The 22,036-nt window shown below is 44.6% G+C and overlaps 1 protein-coding gene across 1 annotated transcript in view; it reads right to left on the bottom strand.

The window, feature by feature from the left end:
* The window catches only part of PTPN1 (protein tyrosine phosphatase non-receptor type 1), a 29,595-nt gene extending 7,670 nt beyond the window's left edge, over window positions 1-21,925 (bottom strand). Inside the window, exons 1-2 of the mRNA XM_039719380.1 lie at window positions 21,863-21,925; window positions 1,060-1,150 (exon numbers count right to left, since the gene is read on the bottom strand). Coding sequence (XP_039575314.1) covers window positions 1,060-1,150; window positions 21,863-21,925 — 154 coding nt within the window. The remainder of the gene's footprint in view (window positions 1-1,059; window positions 1,151-21,862) is intronic.
* Between the last annotated feature and the right edge of the window lie 111 nt (window positions 21,926-22,036).

The following is a 22,036-nucleotide window of genomic DNA, read 5'->3' as shown; positions in this document are numbered from 1 at the left end:
AGCTGCATCCCCCCAGCACAGGGGACACAGAGCTGCATTCCTCCAGCACAGGGGACACAGAGCTGCATTTCCCCCAGCAGAGGGGACACAGAGCTGCATTTCCCCCAGCATTTCCCCCAGCACAGGGGACACAGAGCTGCATTCCCCCAGCACAGGGGACACAGAGCTGCATTCCCCCAGCACAGGGGACACAGAGCTGCATTCCCCCAGCACAGGGGACACAGAGCTGCATTTCCCCAGCACAGGGGACACAGAGCTGCATCTCCCCAGCACAGGGGACACAGAGCTGCATTTCCCCAGCACAGGGGACACAGAGCTGCATTTCCCCAGCACAGGGGACACAGAGCTGCATTTCCCCAGCACAGGGGACACAGAGCTGCATTTCCCCAGCACAGGGGACACAGAGCTGCATTTCCCCAGCACAGGGGACACAGAGCTGCATTTCCCCAGCACAGGGGACACAGAGCTGCACTTCCCCCAGCAGAGGGGACACAGAGCTGCATTTCCCCAGCACAGGGGACACAGAGCTGCACTTCCCCCAGCAGAGGGGACACAGAGCTGCATTTCCCCAGCACAGGGGACACAGCCATTCCAAAAACCCAGCTGTGCCCTGGGAGCATCCCCTGTGCTCCTCCTCTGCTCCAAGGAGCTTTTCCAGCCCAGCTTTCTCTCCGGCAGAGCTCTGTGCCACTCTGCCCCCAGGAGGGGCACTGCTGCCACCCGTGCTGCCTGGCAGGAGGCTCTGCTGGGTGAGAGCTGCCCTGAAACCAGCCCTGCAACTTTAGCAATGCTACTTCAACCCCCAGTCTTTAGCAGAAGAACTCAAAGGTAAAGCAAGTGTCTTATACAGACTCTGCTGCGTGCTGCTCTTGTATAACTCTGTGGATATAAAAGCATCCTGTGACACCAGTCTCACAAATAAATAAATAAATATAATAACAAAGAGTTGTCTTGGGTGCTTATCCACTCACAGAATCTTGTCCTTGCAAAGAACATTTAGCTGTGAGAAGTCATTAGAAGTCAACGTCTAATAAACAATGGAAAAGACAGTGTACTTACAGGGGCTGACATCTCTGTACCTATTTCTATTTTTGTTTCTGGGATGTTTGGCCACTTTACATGGAAAATCACTGGCTTCGTGCCTGATGTCCTGAAACAAACAAAAAAAACAACAAACCAAACCCTGTTACTTACGAATCCATCTAATTTCATACCATTAGCTGTTTTAAGGCAAATACCCATTTGACTTCACATCTTCATGTGAGGGAATTCTGGACAGAAAGCACTTTGGGCCTCCAATTAAGAACCGAGTTTAAATTTCTCAGAATACAACACTAACAGTATTTATTAAAATATTATTCGTTTGCATAATAAAGCAGCACAACATTCACCAGACATTATGCTTCCAGCTCCTGGAGGAGCAGGGTCTCTGCCCCAAAGCACTTCCACACAAACTGCTTTAAGCCCCTGTTTGCAGCTTCAGTGAAAATACCAACCCTGCTTCTGACTCAGCAGCAGAGAAAACATGAATTGTGATAGAACAGAACTTGTCTACCCCCTTGGCATCACACACACACACGGGTGATTTGTCTGAGACCACTTTCATCATTATCCTGAGTTATCAGCACCATGTCACAGAGCTGCAGTGGTAAAGGCAGTGGTACTCAATTGTTGTGCTCAGCTAAAACATGCAGCACCTCAAACACACCACCAGGGCTCTCTCAGTTCGGTTTTTTCAGATGCAAATAACGGCTCAGCTATCGGAGACAATTTCAGAAGTTAAAAAGAATTCTGCTGCCCTTGGACATTAGTCCCAATTTGCTGAAACAGAATTTCACATTGCAAGTAAATACTGTGCAAGCAGAGTTCTGCATATAAAGAATCATGTGCAACACGATCTTTTCAAGTGGGCCATCTACTGCAGCACATTATCTGTTTATCTCTGGTGCTGCATTATTCAGGTATGTACCAATTTACCCTGAATGCTACATGTCAGGAGAAGAGCTCTGATTTACATAAAGCTGCCCAAAATTAGCACAGTATTCCAAAACTGAAATAAGGGCTGACATCAGCTGCCAGCTTTTTATAACTGAACACATGGCTGCCAGTATTTCTGCTTATGAAGAATGCAGTCTGGAGAATATGATCTGGACTGCCACAGTCTAATATCTCAAACATGAGGCAGCTAAAATGGGTGTTTTCAGAAATTTGTCTCTGACACTAGCTTGGTGACTTTGTACTTCACAGGGATTTATTCTTCTGTACTGACTGTACAGGATTAACAAGAGAAAAAAAACAGGGAACCGGGAAAAATGGTTTTCTAGATCACTAACCACATCTCCCAAATGTGTGTTGAAAATCCCTAACACCCAATACCAACGCAACTCCCCCCCACCTCAGGATTCATATTATCAAAGCATCAAAATGCAAACCAAACCAAGATCCCTAAGGAATTTTTCTGCAAATACTGGGCTATTTCAGCAGCAGCACTAATACACAGTTTCCTTTCACAGCACTAACAGATTTGAAAAAAACTGTCCCCTCTTTTAAAATCAAATGGATCAAATGCTTCCTCACAAAATGGAATTATACAAGGGAACTCTAATACAAAAATATTACACTGAAGCATCCACATGTGTGTGCACACACAAACTACTGCTAGTCCCCAGGAGTTCCACAGATTCCAACACCAACATCAGGTATTTCAGGAACTGAAAGTGGCAATTTATTGTGCAGGGAATAGAGAGCTGGCTGTTATCTCACCAGCAAAGATCAGATCTTTTTCAAGATGTCACAGGGCCTAAAGGTACTTGGTGAATAATGGAGTTCTAGAGATGCTGAACTCCCGCAGGCACAGGGAAAATGGAAAGAAACAAGCCACTGGTGTGCCTTCAGCAGACTATTTTAAAACAGCAGTGTATTTCTGGAGCATGTTTCAAGAAACAGGAAAAACCATGGGCTGGGGGTGGGATGGTAACAAAAGAGGGATGGAGGCATGGCAACAGGCGAGCTGCTGCCTGGTGTGAAAAGGCAGCCAGCACCCAGCACTGCTGAGCAGGAGGAACACAGCAAAACAAAATCCTGGAGAGCAGGCATGCCTGCACACCACACAGGGCACACTCTCCTCAGCAACATGGGGAGAGTGGTTTGGAGTTTTGGTTGGGTTTGGTTTTTCCTTTTTTTGGATACAGAAGTTGCTAGAACATCCCGAGTGACCAAAGGAAATTTATCTGTCACTTCCAGGATATGAAGCTGACTTCAGTGGAAATGCAATTGCCTTTAACAGAGAACATGGCTGGAGAGAAACCACCCAGTGCCCCCAGGAGTTACCCACAGCAGCTGCAGGGCCCTGATGGAGCCACAGCATTACTGACACCACTCAGCTCCTGTGAGGGCAGCCTCAGGACGTGCTCAGAACAGTGCACAAGGTCTCCAGGCTGGAGAAATCAGACTCATTCACAGCACGGAATTATTGTGCTCTGAGGAACTTGAAGCCAGAGATGTCACGAGAACCGAAGGTAGGGGATGAAGGCAGGGATTCATGAAGTTACAAAACACCTTCTTGAATCACACCAGTCACACTGCAGAGATCCTGCCTGTCGAAAAGGAAGCTTGACATTTCATTTAAAAGGTCGTGCAACATAAAACTTTAAAGAGGAAGGGCTAGAACTGAAGTCAGTTTTCCAAAGTCAAATGCTTTGGGTTTGGAGCATGAGTCACTTCATGCCACTCATCTCCTGGTTTTAAGCCCTGTTCCCCCAATATCTGGGGTGGAAAGAGGAAGTTTGCTGAAGCTCTGCTCTTCAAACGGGAACTTCCTGTGGCTCTGAGCACAGCAGCACATCGGGCTTCACTCTCCCCATCCTGCTCAGACCCCAGCAGGAGATTCACTAAGACAAGATGCACCTCAAAATCTTCAAGTAAATATTAAGTAAGACCACAGGAAGAGGTGGCCATGCCATCACTCAAGCACACTGTGCAGATTTGTGTATCAGTGTTTAGAGCAGACACTAAAGGTGCAGTCCCAACGTCTTCAGCTCCAACACAGACTGCCAGGAAGCCTTGCAGCAGGGCTCAGTTTGGTCACACTATTTAATTGCACCATAAACCCTGCAGCAGATCAGACTCAGAGATAACAACTTACTGTCATTTTAGCAGTTCTGCTCCTACGGGAAGCAGCAAATGCCAAGATCTTATCAGGAGCTACAGAATTGCTCCTAATCCATCTACCGAGGCACTCACAATAAGAACAGAACTTCACAAAAATTATATATAAAGACTTATATAAAAAAGTAATCTTAGCTTAAAAAACAGGTTTCCTCTTAAAGCTGCCACTGAAAAAAATGATAACACATGATACTGCTGGAAAAGGTGGAAGAGTAAAAAGTTACAATAAAGTCAAGTGGAAGTGCTCTTTCCCCAGGATGTCACTCAGGCTGGTTTCAGAACGGAAATACCCCAGCAATCCAATGAGGTTGCAAAGACCTGTAGAGAGGAGCACAAGAAAACCAGCAAGTACCACGAGATCCACAACAAACACCTACTTTACACAAAAAGGAAAAGGTCTCCAGATTCAGCATGGCAGAGAGCAACCTGAGGCCCTGAACTCACTCCCCAACAGAAGAACTTCACAAAGATATAAAGCACACAACTGCTCATGCAGCCCACCCTGACAAGGAAGATTTGATTTCTTATCCTACGTCAAGCTTTACATCAGAGTACTTGGGCAAGAACAAGAAATGAGGATGTAACTTGTAGGTAAGAGGAAGGTCATCTAAAGATCAGATAAATGAACAGACAGCTGCATAACAACATAAATCTTAACAAGCAGCTGCAGAATTTTAGCCAGCTAAGTGAAATAAATGTGGATTTTAATACCCTTTTAAAACGTTTTACCTGGTCTCCTAGTTTTGCTTTCAACTAAGATATGGTAGTGTTGATTTGCTTACTAATTTCCCTCAAAAATAAAAAAGATACCAGTTGCCTGCTATGTGAAGCATCTTCCTGAGGTCGAGCAGCACAGAGAGGAAAGGACAGGCTTGTTTAAAGTTCAACACCACTATCACACGAGGTTAAAATAAATAAATAAATAAGAAATCACACACTTGCAACACAGTTTCCTAGAAAGCCCCCTGCTAATTCAGCAGTGCCCGGGCACTGTGAGGGTTTGTGACACCAGTCAGCTGCTGGAGCACGGAAATAACCCCCCTGGAGAATGTAAACTGGGCATGGCTGCCATAGTCAATCATCTCAACACGTGGCAAAGTGGGCTCATTTTTCCCAGGCCGTATTTATCACAGCCAGCAGGTATGACAGACTATCAGCACTGACCAGCTCCAACATGCCCCACTGGAGAGGCTCCTGACAGCAGCTCCTGCAGTCCTCCACTGCACCTCTGGACAGGGAGACACTGCACACTGTAAATGCTGTTTAACACCTGCACCCGAATGGCTCTCAGGGCTTGGCTGCACCTCCAGAAGGGAGAAAGCCACAGACTTGTGCCACTTCCAAACTGTACCAGTGCATTTATTCTGCTGCTCCCAGAAGGAAGGCACTGCTGTCAATAAACCACAGCAATACTGCACAGCTCAGCGGCTCGGATTGCCTCAGTGTCATCTGCAATGGGTAAAAACTGATTTTTCAGTTCTGGTTCCTGTGAGTGTTGCAACACAGACAGGGAAATCAAAGAGCTAAACTCTAGTATCAGGTTAAAGAATTACATGAGACTTCTCAAATTTCAGTAAGTTCAAAATATAGTTTGTCCTTGAAATTTATGACCCATAACAGAAGAAGTTCAGAGCTGCTGGCAGGAACATTCTACTTCTGCTCTTTTGTAGCCATGTACTCGCTGCCAAAACAGGAAACAACTGAATGGAGCGTCAGCGTAAGAAAACAACTCAAGTTCCCTTCTTCTTCTTCACATCCATCTCTATTTTTCCTCCCAGCTACTCAATCTACTCCAGAAGTGCATCTTGGACATTATTGGAAGGATAGAGACGTTTGAGAATGTGAAATGGCTTTTTCTTGACAGCTGTTGTGCAAAAGCAAAGCTTTGCTATCTGTATCATCACACAAAGTCAGTGCCAGGAAATAAACCACACTCTCATTAAAGTGTCAAGAGGTTCTAACTCACTTGCTCTTCTTCTGTAAGAGAAATAACCACCACGATGAGATCCACATCTTGATTTGCCCAAACATTAGGGGTCTCTGCATAAAGAGTTCTGGTTTAACCTCATCTCAAATAGACTGGAGTATCCCACAGACCAGATATCCCCATAACTCCCAAAGGAATTCAGTCTGCCTAGCAAATCCAGACCTTAATTTGTTTGCAGTATGGGTTTTGTGTGAGTTTAAAAATGCATCATTGCTGGCCCGTAGGGCATTCCAGGCTTCACAGACTGACAACTGTGGTTATAAACAGTCCTGCTTTCCTAGATACCAATATTTTCATTCTGACATCTCACAAGCCATCTAAGAGCATTATAGCTTCTACAGAGCTACCACCAAAAAAACACAAACAAAACCCAAGGCTTTGGAGGCTTCAGAGGAGAAAAAAAAGACAAGAACCCTGCAAATGCTAGAACTAAGGGAGGGATAAGAAACACTTCTCACACCTTTCCATGTGCTGCATAACCAAGGTATTTCCTAGAATTTAGACAAGCTGCACACAGTATGTTTCAAATTGGAAACAAAAGGACAAGAAATGCCCCCCACTGCAGAGAGCTTACAGTTCCTCAAGGGCATCTCTGGCTTCATGAAACAGGAACCATGAAATGATTTACCATGGAATTTTTACCTATCCTCACTCAGAGCTCTCTACTCTCAGAGATACTGTGCTGATAACCTCAGTTAAGTTAATGTACTATCTCCCCCAAATCTTGCATAATCCATTATCACCATTCCGCCAAATCTTGTGTAATCCACTGCCACCATGTAATCTTAAAATAAATGAACTAATTTGATTAATAAGTAAATAAGATAAGCAAAGGTAAGTCTTGCTTCCCCACCAGGTAACACATTCAAGGTCTTACCAGTTAAAAGCTGAACAGATCTTTACAGACTTTTTGTCCTTTTCTCCCATTTTTGATCCCAGTGCATGCATTCGCTCCAAGACTGGCTCTGAACACATCCTGCTCTTCTATTCACTTGGGCATGCTGGCACACTGCCCGCTGAAAGAATACAAATTTGCAGAATATCTGCTGGTATCTGCAGCTCAGGAGGAATCTGAAAGGCCACTGCAGAACCAGGATTGCTCCAGCAGAGAAGGACATTATCACCTTCTGCCTGAAGAGACTCCAGGACACTGCTTAGTACTGGATCTACTGTCACAGTTGAAGGCGCCCTAAATCAGTTGGGAAGATCATTAACACACTCATCTAATGAGCTGTGCCAGCCCACTGCAATGAGCAGGAGCACACAGACAGAACAAGCTCTGTGGGCTCCATGAGTAATATCACAATGAGTTTGAAAGCAACCAGCCCTAAGAATCTGAGTTCCACTCTTCCTCCAAAGCCTCAATGAAGTTTTTTGAAAATAGCCTTCACTTTAGATTAAGACGTGCACTTCACATGCACTGAGCTACAACCGAAACTCGTCTGTGGTGTTTGTGTCCTTTCACCTTTTCCTGGAAAGTGTGTTGACTAAAAGCCAAACAAACAGCACAGCACTTTAGCTGCTTAACAGACAAACACCGCAGTCATTTCACTCAGGACAAATATTTTAAAGAAACAAAATAAGATTGCAAACGTTCAATTTATTTTTTCGAAAAAGAAATGCCAACATTTGTGTAGTTGTCTCATCAGCAGTTTAAACTCACATAGATGCAGAACCACCACAGCATTATTTTTAATCCTTTTGGAGATTACATGAGTTTAACACATCTAGGTTACCAACTGGTATCTTAAAAATACTGGTCACAGTAACAGATAACGAGACAAGTCCAGTATTCCCCATCTCCAGTGACATCTGCTCATCTGTGACACGCAGAATTTGCTAAAATACCAGAACTACCAAAGAAAAAAGGGCAGTTTGCCATTTCCAAGTGATCTTATCCTTGTTGAGATAACTTCCAACATAAGGCACCACGTGTGAGAGAGCTACTTGCCTCTCACATTGCACACAGCATGAGCAGAAGGTAGAGAGAAAACCAAATTCAGCCTGAGAAGGGCACCCTACTGCTCCAGGGTGGCCAGAGGCAGCTCCACACGAGGGGCATTCCCACAACAGGCCCAGCCAAGCTCCCAGCACCTTGCTGTGTTACAGAATGAGCCAGGAGAGCACAGCACAGCGCAGAGGTCCAGCAAAGGGAGGTGCCCCAGCCACGGCAGCTGCCAGGACACACGATCCGCTCTGCCCGGCCTCTGCTGGGACAGCGCTGAAGGAAAAGGACAAGTGTTCTAAACACCAACCACACCTTCCCGGGAACACTACCTCACCAACTCGTTAGCTTTCCCTTTCGTCCTTAATTGAGACTAATTAGGGAGCAGCTATGAAGCACCAGGGAGTTTAGTCAGGAGTAAGGCTGGGACTCCCTCAGGGACACGTACAGGAGCTACAAATACACGAGACCCTGGTGTGGCTAAAACTTCCAGCTATTACAAAGTCATCATCTCTCCTAAATCCATCATTTTGCTTATCCAGAAGAGATAAATTATTTGTCCCAAGCTTTGGGACATTCTATAGTTCTAATCCTCAAGGCAATCCTAACAGGTCAGAAAAAGGTTTTTTAAATGGTCTCCTAGTGGTGATGTTGGGGTTTTTTTCAGTTTGATTTTATACCCACACATTTAGCACGAGGACAATTCCCTGGAAGGCACATGATCCCCTGAATAACATCACAAGGATTTCTAACCCTGGATTTAGCAAACAGGACAATGCCTCTCACACTTCCCAGCCCATTCTGCAGCACCTCAGTCACAGAAGTGAGGGAGTTCCAACAGAAGAAAACAGCACCTCTCCTGAAAGGTGCCATTGACTACATTAAAGGGGTTACCAGTAATGAAGACCAAAGAAGTTTACATTACTACTTGAAAACAGGAAATAATCTGGCCTCAGAAATTCTGGTAGGTGCTCAAAATAAGTATTACAAACTAGGTGGAATCAGAGATGTCTACACAGAGACAAGGTCAGAGCAAAACCTTCACCGACATCAGAACCACATGTGCCTCAAAACAAAAAATCTGAGTTGTCAAAGAGCTCCACACTTCCCATATTCACTTATCAAGCTCTTTACAAATTCAGCAACTTGACCTGGCACCTTACAACACCTCCCAGAACCACAGGACACAGTGAGTAATGGGCAAGCAGGAGACTTTGTTACACCCAAGACTTATCACCAATTCCTTTCGGTTACCTGTTAACACACCATCAGCATTTGCTGCAAAGGGAAAACGGGCTGGTTGTGAGAACGTGCACACACAATCCTCTGCTCATCACAGACTCGGAGCTACAAAAACATACTTCTAGGGTTTACAAAGCAAAATACCACACATTTTTTCACATCACTGCTATTGTCCTTTGAATACCCTCATGTCAAGTTTGTTGTTGTCATTACATTCCAAAATAAACATCTCTGCCTTCTTGGACTGCTAAAACATTACAGGCTTTCAATGAGAATGAGACCTCATGCTGGAGCAGGGATTTTGGTCTGCACTCTCTCTTCCAAACAGCACTCGTGTCCTCCCTGAGGAGTGGTGCCCCAGTTCAGCCCCAGCAAGGACAGGCAACACCTCTGGGTGGCTCCAAGGGCTGCTGCTTGTGCTCTCCAGTGGGGTCATTCCCCATCTCCTCGGTTTCTACCTTAGTGTTCCCCACTGCCACTTCAGGAACCCAGCGCTCTGCTGTCACCAGCAGCTGTGCTGGGACAGCTCTGGAGCTCTCCTTTCAGCAGGGAGGCCATTTCTCTGGGCAATTCCTTTAGGCTCTGGTAGGAATGCTTTTTCTTCCCTGGTTCCTGGAGGCAAGGGCAGAAAGCTTTAGATGAGCTCCCCCAGCCCATCACGAGCACTGTGGATAGAAGTGGCCCTGGAAGGGAGCACAGCTCAGAGCCAGCCCTGGGAATCCTGCACTCCCCTCGCAGCCCTGGTGAGAAACTCCTTGTCAACACAAAAGCACTGCTAGATTTACTCTCAGGGGTGTATTTCTGTATTTTCGGTGATGACACAAAGCCAGATACAAAAGGATTCTTACCTAGGAATCAGAATTTCTGGAGTTCGCCTCATTTTTATTTTCTTGGTTTGAGTTGGTTTGAAAGTCTCTTATCATGGAAACAGGATTTTGTGAACACAGAGTAAATTTGCAAGCCTCATTTTCTACCCCCAACACTGACTAAAACTAAACTCAGATTTTATCTATTATAATTTATAGGATAGAGAAAGCAAACTATTGGTGTTCACAGAAGAAAATATGAATTACAAAGGCTTTTCTTTAATACTTATCTGCAGTTAAGCGAGTTATATATGCATTTAGAAAGTACGGCCAGCTAAAGCAGTTTTAGACACCAGCTTGCCATATGCTATGTTAAAATTAGACTGATTTTTTTTTTTTAAGGAACAAATTTATGCATGAAGTGGGTCTATTCCGTACACTCAGATTTTCAGGAATGCTTTTTTTCATCCAGTAATCTTTGCAGAAAGTTCCAAACAAAGGTTAGTAGAAAAAAGAAACTAGTTCAGAATGTGATTTTGAAGCTATCTTCACAATAGCTCACAGAACTGCAAACACTTTGTTCCATTTAAAAAGTAATGGACTGGTTGCACTAGAAATGCTTATTGTCAGGGTGCTAAATACAAAAAAATATAATTTTTAGAAGTAATAACATGGGTATCATTGAAAACTAGAGACCTTGTAAGATGGCTAAAAATAGTAATTTGAATTCCTAGCTTAGTCAGCTTGGCCAGAAACAGCTGTGCTCACTGTAACCTCTAATTAGTTTGCATATTGTAAGACCCCAAAGATTTTTTCCCTCTCCAAAACCTACTAAATTAGCCCTCACAGCACAATGCTGTTACCACACCAGATGCAACAGAATATCCAGACTTCAGAGACTTCCCACTACTCTTTCTGAAGTGTTTCATTTATAAAGGCAAATATTCTCATTTGATAAGGTCAAGGCCAACTCCCCTCCACCTGGAGCACTCAGAAGAGCCTGCCTGGAAAGAAAGGTCTTCGTTCTCACACAAATAAATTGTTTATTATCTTGAAACACAAAGCAAGGTCAGAATTTAAAGCAAATTTCTCTTCCTTCATGGCTAAGGGGTGTTCCTCTGCATAAATAATTTAATTCACACTGGGTATTCCAATGTGACTCTAAAAGCTAAACTGAACTTTCTCATGTATATGCACAGGTTATTGAAACAGTCACACCATCACTACAGTGGGGCACATGTTCAGACCATGCCAGTGTTATTTTTCTATTTAGAATGCTATGGGACAAGCAACAGCCATATTTCCAACTTTCTACTAATTCCATAAAAATTCTCCAAGAGATAAGGTCATATGTAGAGGAAGTACTAAAACACACCAGAAAGGGAGTGGAGGAATTGTTATATAGGAAATCGTGAACTCTGCTTTACCTATTCAAAAAATATCATTAGCTACCTCTTATTCAGTGGCAAACCTCATTTCCTTGAAGCTGTTTGTAGTGTGCATTGCTGTACTGGCTTTCTTGAGAGGCAGACTTTAGTCAGATGTATGAGGGGGAAAACTGAATTTATTTAGTAACAAGGAACCCCATGCACCCAAAAAGATGAACCAAATGTTACACAGGTACCAGCTCCAGAATGTAAGTGGGTCTGCATTCGAGCTGTTCCCTACAGTTAAGGGTACAAGACCAAACTCCAGCAAGTTCTGATCTATGGCAAAAGAATGTTTCACCACGTTGGCCACTAGCAAGCAGACAGGCAATGGAACTACGGATTCATTCTGCCAAAGCATGCTCATTACACTGTTACTAAAAGCTTTTTATCATTTCTAACCTAACAAGATTCCAAGAGTTTAAAGAGAATGTACAATTACCAGGATTGCACAATGCAGGCTCATGCCTCTGCATGCAGGGAAAGGTCAAACTCGAGCTTTGCTCTGCAGCAGAACCAGCAACCAGCCCTGCTTCCAGGAGCTTTGGTTCTCAGCACACGGCCCAAACCCCTCTTTGGGAACTTGAAGTAGCTGCAACTGCTTAACTACCATTTCCAGAAAGAAGTTTTAAGTGTCTTTTCTTAAGAAAGGCTTTCGGACAGCAATTGAAGGGACTTGCTGGATTACAAATTGGCACGAACAGCTTCTTTCAGCTGGGATCTGTTTAACGTGGTGGTTGCAGTTATAATTACAGATGCCCACTCCACTGTACTTAGAATATTCAAATTTGGAAAGGAAAATCGTAGTGATGATTAAAACCATACTGAATTCACTGAATGGTGCAACCTACAGGTTGCCAAGCTACTGCAATGCACACAAAAACCTGCTGAGAACAAACAGTACTGCTGAAAACAGATGTTAGATAAAGCAGAATTAGGATACTCCTGCTTTTCCACATGACTGTCAATTTGTGTTTAGGAAAGCAATCTAAGTGGGCTAGGTTAATATCAAACCTCACAGATTCTGAGCTGCTCAGCTCCCACTAAATGGCCCCAACAGTTTGGGGTGAGTCAAACACTGCTGCCGTGTCCCCAGCCCACACCTGTGTCACTGGTGTGTCCTGCACAGGCAGGGTGGCAGTGATGGGGACAGCACGGACTGCCCAGCCCCCAGCTGTGTCACTGGTGTGTCCTGCAGTGATGGGGACAGCACGGACTGCCCAGCCCCCAGCTGGCTCTGGGGCAGGATGCCTGGAGGATGCACCAAGGTTTAACAGAAGTTGCACATAAAAGCACAATGTTTATGCAACTACTTCCAGAGTAGTAAACTGCTCTGAGGGTCAGAGAGAAAAAGGCAATAGGCTTTTTGGAAAGGAAAACTTAACCCTTAAATACTTACAGCAGAGATGTAAATGTGTACGACAATCCACCTATGGCCAGCGAGCCTGGGAACTGGCATAAAGACAACCCTTCCCATAACCCCAAACCAGCCAACCAAGATCAAATGGATTCAGTATTTTTATTTCTCCAAGCTGGAAAGCAATGCTTCAAGACAGTGACAGAACCAATCCTGTGTTATTAGAGGCTGTTTTAACTGTCACTACGGGGACAGAGAGCTTTCATGCCCAGCTGTACAGGACATCTTCTCATCTGAAAGCAACTGTGAGTTTATAAAAACAAATGTCAGTGTTAAACAGGGACATCACATAACCAAGTTAAATGCTCACAGACATCTTAATGCAGGACAGATTCGCACTCTGCACTCCAGCACATGGAAAAGACTGCAAAACTTGACAAGCCAGGCCTTCAAAGGGCTGTGAATGCTCCCATGCTAATGAAACAGACTGCAGCGAGAGTCAGCTGTGTGCATCAGATGAGATAAACAGTTCTGCCACTTCATACATCTACTCATCCTGCTAGTTAAACATAATTAATTCTGAGAACTAAACCAGCTGATTTAGCACAGCCAAGCAACCCTCACAACTTCTACCTCTCGCAGGGCAGCATCCTCTCTGGAAACACATGACTCCCATCACTTCCAGCACTCCTTGCCAGCCCAGACAGTGCTGCACTGAAACCACCCCACCCCAGGCTCCACCAGACTCCTCTTGCTCATCGTGTTCCACTTCCTGCCAGCTGAAGCCAGTTATCAGTTGTGACTAAACATGCTTTATCACTTGATGCCTACCTCAAATCCTCATTTGCAGCTGTAGGACAGATCTGGAACACTTACAGAAAAAAATAATACTAAAAAATGCAGTAAGTATCTTTAAATAAATCCTACACATCTATCACAACCCTTTCCATTCCCCAACCCCAAAAGACAGCTACACCAAAGGCTTCTGAGCACTGATCCACAAATAAAGGTTATCAACGACCAGAATCACACACAAATGCCTCCTTTAATATCAACACTGCTGAGGGCAAAGCATTTTTAGATTATATTATTCTTCTGTAAGTATTTCAAGACAATTTTGCCTGTAGACAGAGAGTTTAATATGCAGAACACGTTGTTAGCAAAGACTTTGGAACAAGAAAACCCAGAAGATGTAGATGTTGTTACATGAAAGCAATAAATGTTTGAATGTTTGCTCCTCACTGGGTAGCAATATTAACTTATTATCTATTCTTAGAAGATAATAAGCACATAACAGTTTTACCACCCCAAATTTCATGTGGTGGAGAACTCAGCAGGCAGAGCAGCACACAAGGAATTTCCTGCTGTCAGCCAGTCCCTCACAGAGGAGCATCCTGTACACTGGATTGTGTGGGTGACCAAGCACAGCCTGGTGTGATGGGCTTGGCTCCCAGTGGAGGCTCCTGATGGTCAGCTTTACACAAACTGCAAGCACAAAATCAATGCCAGATAAGACGTAAGTCAGTAGTTTCCATGAAACCTTTCAGCTCCATCTGCTTCCTGACAGGCTCTAAAAAGACTGGTAAGATTAGACCTCTCCACTAATGCTCTCACGTGGGCTAATAAATCCAGGAACTCAGCAGCTCTAAGGATTTCACATTTTTTCAACCTCCTGTTCCAATCTTTTGCCTCTACTGAGCACCAGATGAGTCTGATGGACACAGGGCAAGGAAGCTGCAGAAGCTGAGGGCCCCTGAACACAGAGAAGGGCTTTGCCCCCCAGGTGATCAGACCTCGCCTCTCCCCAGGCCAGCACTGCCCAAGTGAGCAGCTGCCGTGCCCTGCTGCTCCCACCAGGAGCCAGGTGCCACAGGCTCCCCTGCTTCATCTCTCAGGAGGTGTGTCACCTAGCAGGGACTGCTGGGGAACAGAAGGCAAAGGGAAATCATGAATGAGCCAGGCAGGTGAGGCTGCTCAGTGCCAACAGCAGTGCCCCAGCGCTCACACCAACCCCAAACCTGCCAGTCAGTGCCCTACCAGTGCCACCCCAGCTCACGGGAACATGCAGGGATCAGAGGAGGGAGTTTCTGGTTCCCAGCACACCCTGTCCTGCACAGGAGCTTTGTAACAGATCTGCCCTGCTCATGAAACACCTGAGGCCAGTTCTGAGAAGGTTTCAATACTGGGAATGAAAAGTACAGGCTGAAACACGATTCTTGTTCATGACATCCCACAGACCATGAAGTTCTAGGCAGCAACTGCGATTTACTGTGAAAATCCTCCACTGGCAGAAGTTTAAGAAAGAAGTGACAGTGTTGATTCCAATTCAATTAATCTCCTAAGGAAGAAAACAAAAACATTTTCCAGAGCTGGGTAGCTGTCCGCCCCCACTCCTTTACTGGGTAGAATTCCCCATATCCCTTCCAGTTCCGGAAATATGCAGAAGTTCTGTCAAATGTGTCAATATGTATTGAAGTTGTTTAAGAAGCTATGTCGTATTTTTCCAGTTCTTGCTCCCATGACCCACCCTTTCCTTCTTTCCAAAAGAAGTTCCTCTTACTAAAACGTCTTGCTTGTGTCAGAGCTGTGTTCTTCCTGTAGCCCCCATCGTTAGTCACTGATGGCTGTGCAGATGTTAGGCAAGGAGATACAATTCCACGTGAGGATGGCAGCTTTAGTCCTGCTTCAAGCAGCTGCAATGGCTGCACAGAAGACTGGAAAAAAGAGGCCCCACACAGTAAAATGGAATCGAGATCTTCTGAACGAGCATGGGTTATTTTTCCTGTCAGAAAAAGGAAGTATACTCTTCCTTAGTCAAAGATGCATTTTTAAAATAGATTTCACATTTTACTTCCTGCCATCGCATTAAAAGGTCACGCTGTTTATGTTACTGTAACCTGTTACTGTGGGATCAGGAATGGTATAAACAAGCAATTCTCATTGAACTGTGCACAGGGGAAGAAGGTTATGAGAACATTCCTCTTTATGTGAAGAACGCTTGTTCCATATAAATATAAAGAATCTGAGAAACAGAGTGTCTTTTGTAGGATGGCTCTCAGCATCAAGCTCTTGAAGAATCAAGTACTTGACAGAAGCAGCATAAAATTCTGGGAACTTCAGATACAAGAAAAGCACCTGACAGATCACAAACACTACAGCTGCTTTAAGTCCAGTAGAGTACTGTGTAACAGCATTTTGAATAGCAATTATTTTAGCACATGAAGTACAGAGAGCTGTCAGCCCAGAGGGGAGGGTTTCCTCTGCCTGCAGCGGGGTCTGCCCAGCTCCTCACTCACCCCTGTACTCCACACAGGTCTGTCTGTCAGTGCCTAAACTGAATGCAAAACCTGCTGTACTGTTGCTTTATTTTCTATTTCTATTGGTGTAGAAACTGTTTTAACCTTCTAAGGAGAAGAAAAAGACTGCACAGACCAATGCAATCTGATTAAATGACGTCTTCATCATTAGTGAAACAGGTAAATCTTCACCCCTGATCTCTTCACCCTCAGTGCTGAAGGTGACTTTTGACCCCTTAAACTACTTGTTCCTAAAGCATCCACAACAACCAAGAGCTGAGACAACTGTTCACATGGAAAGTGTACAGAATTAAAAGTAAGGAAAAATAAAAAAACTTTTCGAGAAGTTTCATATTATGCCAGCTCATTTTCCTTCCCAACCAGGAGGTAAATTTTTCTACTGTTCTATGAACCTGCTTTCTTAAATGCAGAAAATACAACCCAGTTTGAAAGTAGATCAGCTATCACTATTAGCAGAATCACATGCATTTCCAAGAATCACTTTTACCAGTTTTTCTTGGTACAACATGACAGGCAAGCTGTTGAATCTTAGCTATATTCTGCGTGGGTGAGAGAAAAAGCACATCTGAATTCACAGGGTATGGCTGAAAATGAACTGGCATTTGTACTACACGATCTACAAAGGGAACACACAAAGGCATTTGGATGCTCTATCAAAGTGCCTCTCCCAGTCAAACCAGCAAGGGCATGTCTCCTGGCACCAGGGAGGAAAAACCACCTCTTCTGCAAATCAACACCAAACAAGCTGACCAATGACTAAAAAAAGCCCAGAAAACCTCAGTGGTAAGTGCTGCAAACATCCAAGCTCAGGGATCAGACCGAGTCTGTGCTCATTATGAACACTGCAGAGAGGCAATCTCTTAGTAAGGAATCACTGAGTATCCTCAGGTATTTAATGAGGTGAAATTCACTACCCAAACAGACACTTGGGTCATGCAAGTGACACCGATCTAAAACCTGGTAATTCTCATGTTTACGAGAAAGTAGCAGTGATATTTCAGTGGAAGCCACATCTTTTGAAGACTCAACTAAAGAGAACCTTTGGACAAAGTCCATTTGCAAAGCAAGTATTACAGGAAAACATTCAATTTTAATGTTTAGTTAACTACGGGATGAACTGTTATTTCAAACTTACCCAGCATATTCAGAAAGTTATTTTAGTTTGAAAAATATTTGGTCTACCAGTACCACATTTTATTCTCTGCTTACAAGGGCTATTTCTATTTGAATTTACCATCATTTGGCATGTGGCCCACACTGCTTTTCTTTAACAGTTTGCTTCCATACATCTGTGCTTCCAGCACACAGAGGAGGCAACAGTACCGTGTGGAAGAACACACTAACACCATAAAACCCTTCCAAAAACGCTCAGAAGCAGGTGAGCACTGTGTGTACATTGTATGATTTCTAAATTTTTAGCAAATGACAACCACAACAGGCTCCATTTTCCATGCTCTGCTTCCAGCAAGACCATCTCAGAAGCTCTGGGTTCAAGCATTTAGATTTTAAACTCTGTAGAAAAAGCAAGAGTAAGTGACTCAGGTAGCTTTATATAATGGGACCTACCCAATGTGAAATGTGCCAGCAGCAGACACAAGTGGTGCTGCTCTGAAAGCCAGCAGTAAAACACAACGCAGAGCAGAGTGTCCTGAGCCAGCCCCAAGTGCCACCACCTGCAGCAGAGCAGCAGCTCTGCTTTCAGGGAGGATCTGACTCTGCGAGACACTCTGCTTCTCCATCACTAACCCCACACACGTGTAGGAAGACTCAGTGTGCAGCACAGGAGAACACGGAATATCTTCAGCTTACTGAAGGAACAGAGACTCCCTGCAACCCTAAAACCAGCTTTCCACAGCCAGAGCCAATTATGCTGAGCCTCAAATGAATCAACAGAGCACGAGTTAAGCAGTGGCAAGGCACTGCATGCAGAGACCTGCAGCTAGAACTGGCAGAATAAAGCACAAAGATGCATTTATAAAAGTCATGTTTGTGCCACAGTTTATCTGCTGCTTGGCACCCGAGCAAAGGAGTAACCCAAACGCTTTCAGACTGCAGCCTGCACTCTTGCTGCAGCTTATAAACCAACAACTTGTAGGGCTTCCTGTCCACTGACTCTAAATACACAACACAACCACACTGTTACAATTCTTCAGGGTCAACCATTTCACAGTTTACTTCCAGCAGCAAAATCCATCTGCGTAAGAAAATATTCTACAAATATCTTTCCACAGACAGTGAATACCTAAAAAACTTCCCACACCTTTTCTGTCTTGACAGAGGGCTATCCAAAATCTCCACGATACTTTTCTCTCTTCCTCCCATAATCTGAATGAAGTTCATTAATATTCACAATTTGTAGTATTTTAGTTTAGCTTAGAGAGGCTTGAAAAACTAACATTTATGTTAATATTTGGTTAAAAGACCCTCAAAAATTAATAAAGAACCTGAGAACAGTTATTTACAGGCCTCAAACCCTACTCCAACTACATTTCAGATTTCAGCTTCCAGAGACAGGTAGTTCTGTTTCCAGGATACTCACTTCCAAACATGCTGGAAAATCTAAACTATATCCAGTTCTTGTTATATATTCCACTAACTATGAAAACTAGAAAAGAACGCACATTTTCGTTTCATTTTGCTGCCTTCACATGGAAAACTCTGCATGAGCTGTCCCCAAATGACAGCTCTGTCTCCCTCCATAGTGAATGGAGTCCCCAGTTGAATGGTACATCAGTAAATAATTCAGAGGTATTTTTACTGCTCCTCATGAGCACATCAAAGTTAAAATCATTGGCCAACATGCTAAAGTCAACATATCTGGTTTATATAAACACAAGAAGCAACTCTACCTGTACTTGAGGGATGTGTTTTTAAGATAATATCTCGTTCTATCACCCTGTGTAAGAAGTTAGAAACTGAAATACCTCCTAAAGTTCTGAAAGACTTGTGCACGTAAAATTACTGTGAGGATCTGATTCTGCACTCACTGTGAGCAAATGACAATCCAGGTTGTTTTGATACTCTGCACAAATACCTACTTTTCTCCCCTGTTCTAAAGGCCTGAACTGTGCTTTCCTTAGCTTTGGGGTATGGCTTTTTTGTTGTGACATCTCCACACTGAATGCTTCTCATTCCAACAGATACTTCTAATGATATTTCTGCAGGGTGCATATCATTCACTTACCCTAAGCATTTGTTTTCTGCTGCACACCTTTACCACAGTTCATACATGGTAAAGCTCACATTCCTCTAACCCACTGTTTCATGGAAGAGGATTTTAATTTGAATGTGCCTTTTTTAGGCTTATATTTCTCTAAAATACAAGCAACAGCCAGAACCTTAGCAATTCTTTTTCTCACTTGGGTCCCTGAACAACCTCCACAGGATCTCATGGCTCATAGTTCTTGAAACAAGCAAATCTAGAGGAAAGTAAGGGATAGAAATAGGTATTCAAAACCAAACAAACATTCAAAAAAAAAACCCCAGAGTAACAAAACATGAAGAATTTCATCACTGTTCACCCTGCTCTGACCAGCTGTACAGAGAATGGTTCCACACTTGTGCAGTGCCCAAGACATGATTGTCACAAAATCACCTAAACAAGGTCAGCATTTTGAAACGTCTGTGTCCCCATCCTGTGATTACTTCTGCTGAAAAAAGAAGGTAATCTAAATTCTATTCTTTCACAACTGTACTATCATAGCTGAACACAGCTTCCGCTCGTCCAAAAAAAGAGGCATGGACAATTTTAACCCTTCCAAGTCATGTGGCACCCAGACACGTTCCCTCAGCCACACCTCCCTGTCTGCTGCTAATTCTCCTGGAGATGCTGTGCTGTATCTCGAGATAACAGACTGAGACAAGGAACACGCCAGCTGCAGGATGCTCCACCTGCAGCACTGGTGAACACTTCCAGATCTCAGAGTTACAATCAGAACACTGAGGTACCAGAAGCCCGTGGTACAATTTCCCTGGGGGAAGATGTTTTTCTGCACCAACCACTGCATTCTTCAAGCAAAAACCAGGGTTGTAGGAAAACTGCTTTGTTAATGGCACAGCTCAGACACCACAAGCACAGCTTACAGAGAAGTACATTGCTCTTCCAGATGTACAAGAGCTGCCAAGATGCCATTTTCAACAGCTTATTGAAAAGCAGGATGCAGCTGAGAAACCGAATTTCATGACATAGATGCACATATTTACTAATCAATCAGGGAAAAAATCCACCCCCTGTACTTGTCAATAGCTGGATGTAAATCAAAGAATCACTTTAGTCCTTTTTTAAATTGAGTTTTAGTCCCCATTCAAAGCTCATGCTGTGCCACAGTTTGAGCAGGCCACTGAGTCATATCATTCAAAGAGAGCAGGACAAAAATATCACTGAATGCTGATCCCTCATTGAAAATGGGCCATTCTCTCATTCTGCTTAGATATGTGTCTTATGTAATTAAATTGTACCTGTAGAAATGTACCACTTCAATTACAAAGCTCTACTACTCAAAATCATTTCCTGAGCACTAAGCCTGCAACACACCAAATCATCCAGAACAGTTCAGCAAAAACATAACGTCATATATCCACATGACTTTCAACAGATACAGTCAGCAAGCACCGAGACTCGGCAGGGAGGGGAAATGTAGGAAATGGACCTTCCGAAAAGCAGGCTCAACATGTCACGCTTATTCTCTAAATGCCAGACAACTGAAGATGTTCACCCTGCAAGCTATTGCTGTTAAAACTCTGCTGCTGCGATTCCGAAACGGAAGTCCATTTATTTCACTTTTACCCAGCTCCTTCTCTCAGCGGTCTATTGCCAGAGAAATTCACACTGAAAGAAGCGAAGCTCAACGTCTATGTTGCAAACGTGAACTTCAAGTCATTCATTTATGCAATATACCAGCTGAAACGTTCAAATGGATGTTACAGCAATGCTGCCCGATCTGACTGAACACATCCACCCAGTCATTCATGTATTTCAGCTTCTCTCAAACTTCATTTTAGATAAAGGTGTGAAGAACTTGTAAAGATAAAAGCACTGACTTCTGTGGCTTGTATATGAAGCTGGATCCAGAAGGCAAACACTACTGCAAGCATTCACGCTTGTCACAGGGTTGTTTTAAATATCACCAAAAAATCTAAATGCAGTAAATGACACAATAAAAACCCAGCACCAGCTAGCTGCACAAGTACTGCTAATTCGCTGCTTCAGGCTCTGTTCCATGATTAAGGTGACTGAAAAGCTAAACGCATTTGATGCCCCCTTCGCTGCTTCTCTGTTGGAACCGAAAAAGAAACCGGAGGGATTCGCTGTCCCCGGTGCGGGAGGGGCAGCTCCGAGGCTGCCGCGGTGCCGCGGGGCTCCGGCAGCTGCGGCGGCTGAGGATGCGCCGAGCGGGGCTGCCCGGCCGGACCCGCCCGGCAGCGGGACAGCTCCGCTGCCCCTGAAGCGGGGAGCCAGCGGTGCCCGGGCAGGGCAGGGCAGGGCTGGCCCTCGGGGCCGGGGCAGCAGCGGCGGCATCGCGGGGAGCGGGAGGCAGGGAAGGAGGGACGGAGGGACGGAGGGACGGAGGGAGCGCTCCCCGGCCGGCAGAGCGGGCCGGGCGCGGCCCCTCACCTGGTAGATGGCGGGCCAGCTGGCGGCCTGGTCCAGCCGCTGGAACTCCTTCTCGATCTCCATGGCGGGGGCCTGGCCCCCCGCGCCGCTCCGGCTGCAGCTGCTGCCGAGGCCGCGGCGGCTCTGCCCGGCCCCCGCCCTCCCGCTGCCGCCGGAACTGCGCACCCGCCCCGG

This window comes from Passer montanus, unplaced genomic scaffold (assembly GCF_014805655.1).
Source record: "Passer montanus isolate IOZ18808 unplaced genomic scaffold, ASM1480565v1 scaffold41, whole genome shotgun sequence".
Classification (NCBI taxonomy): Eukaryota; Metazoa; Chordata; class Aves; order Passeriformes; family Passeridae; genus Passer; species Passer montanus.
This window is presented reverse-complemented; position numbering and strand designations above follow the sequence as displayed.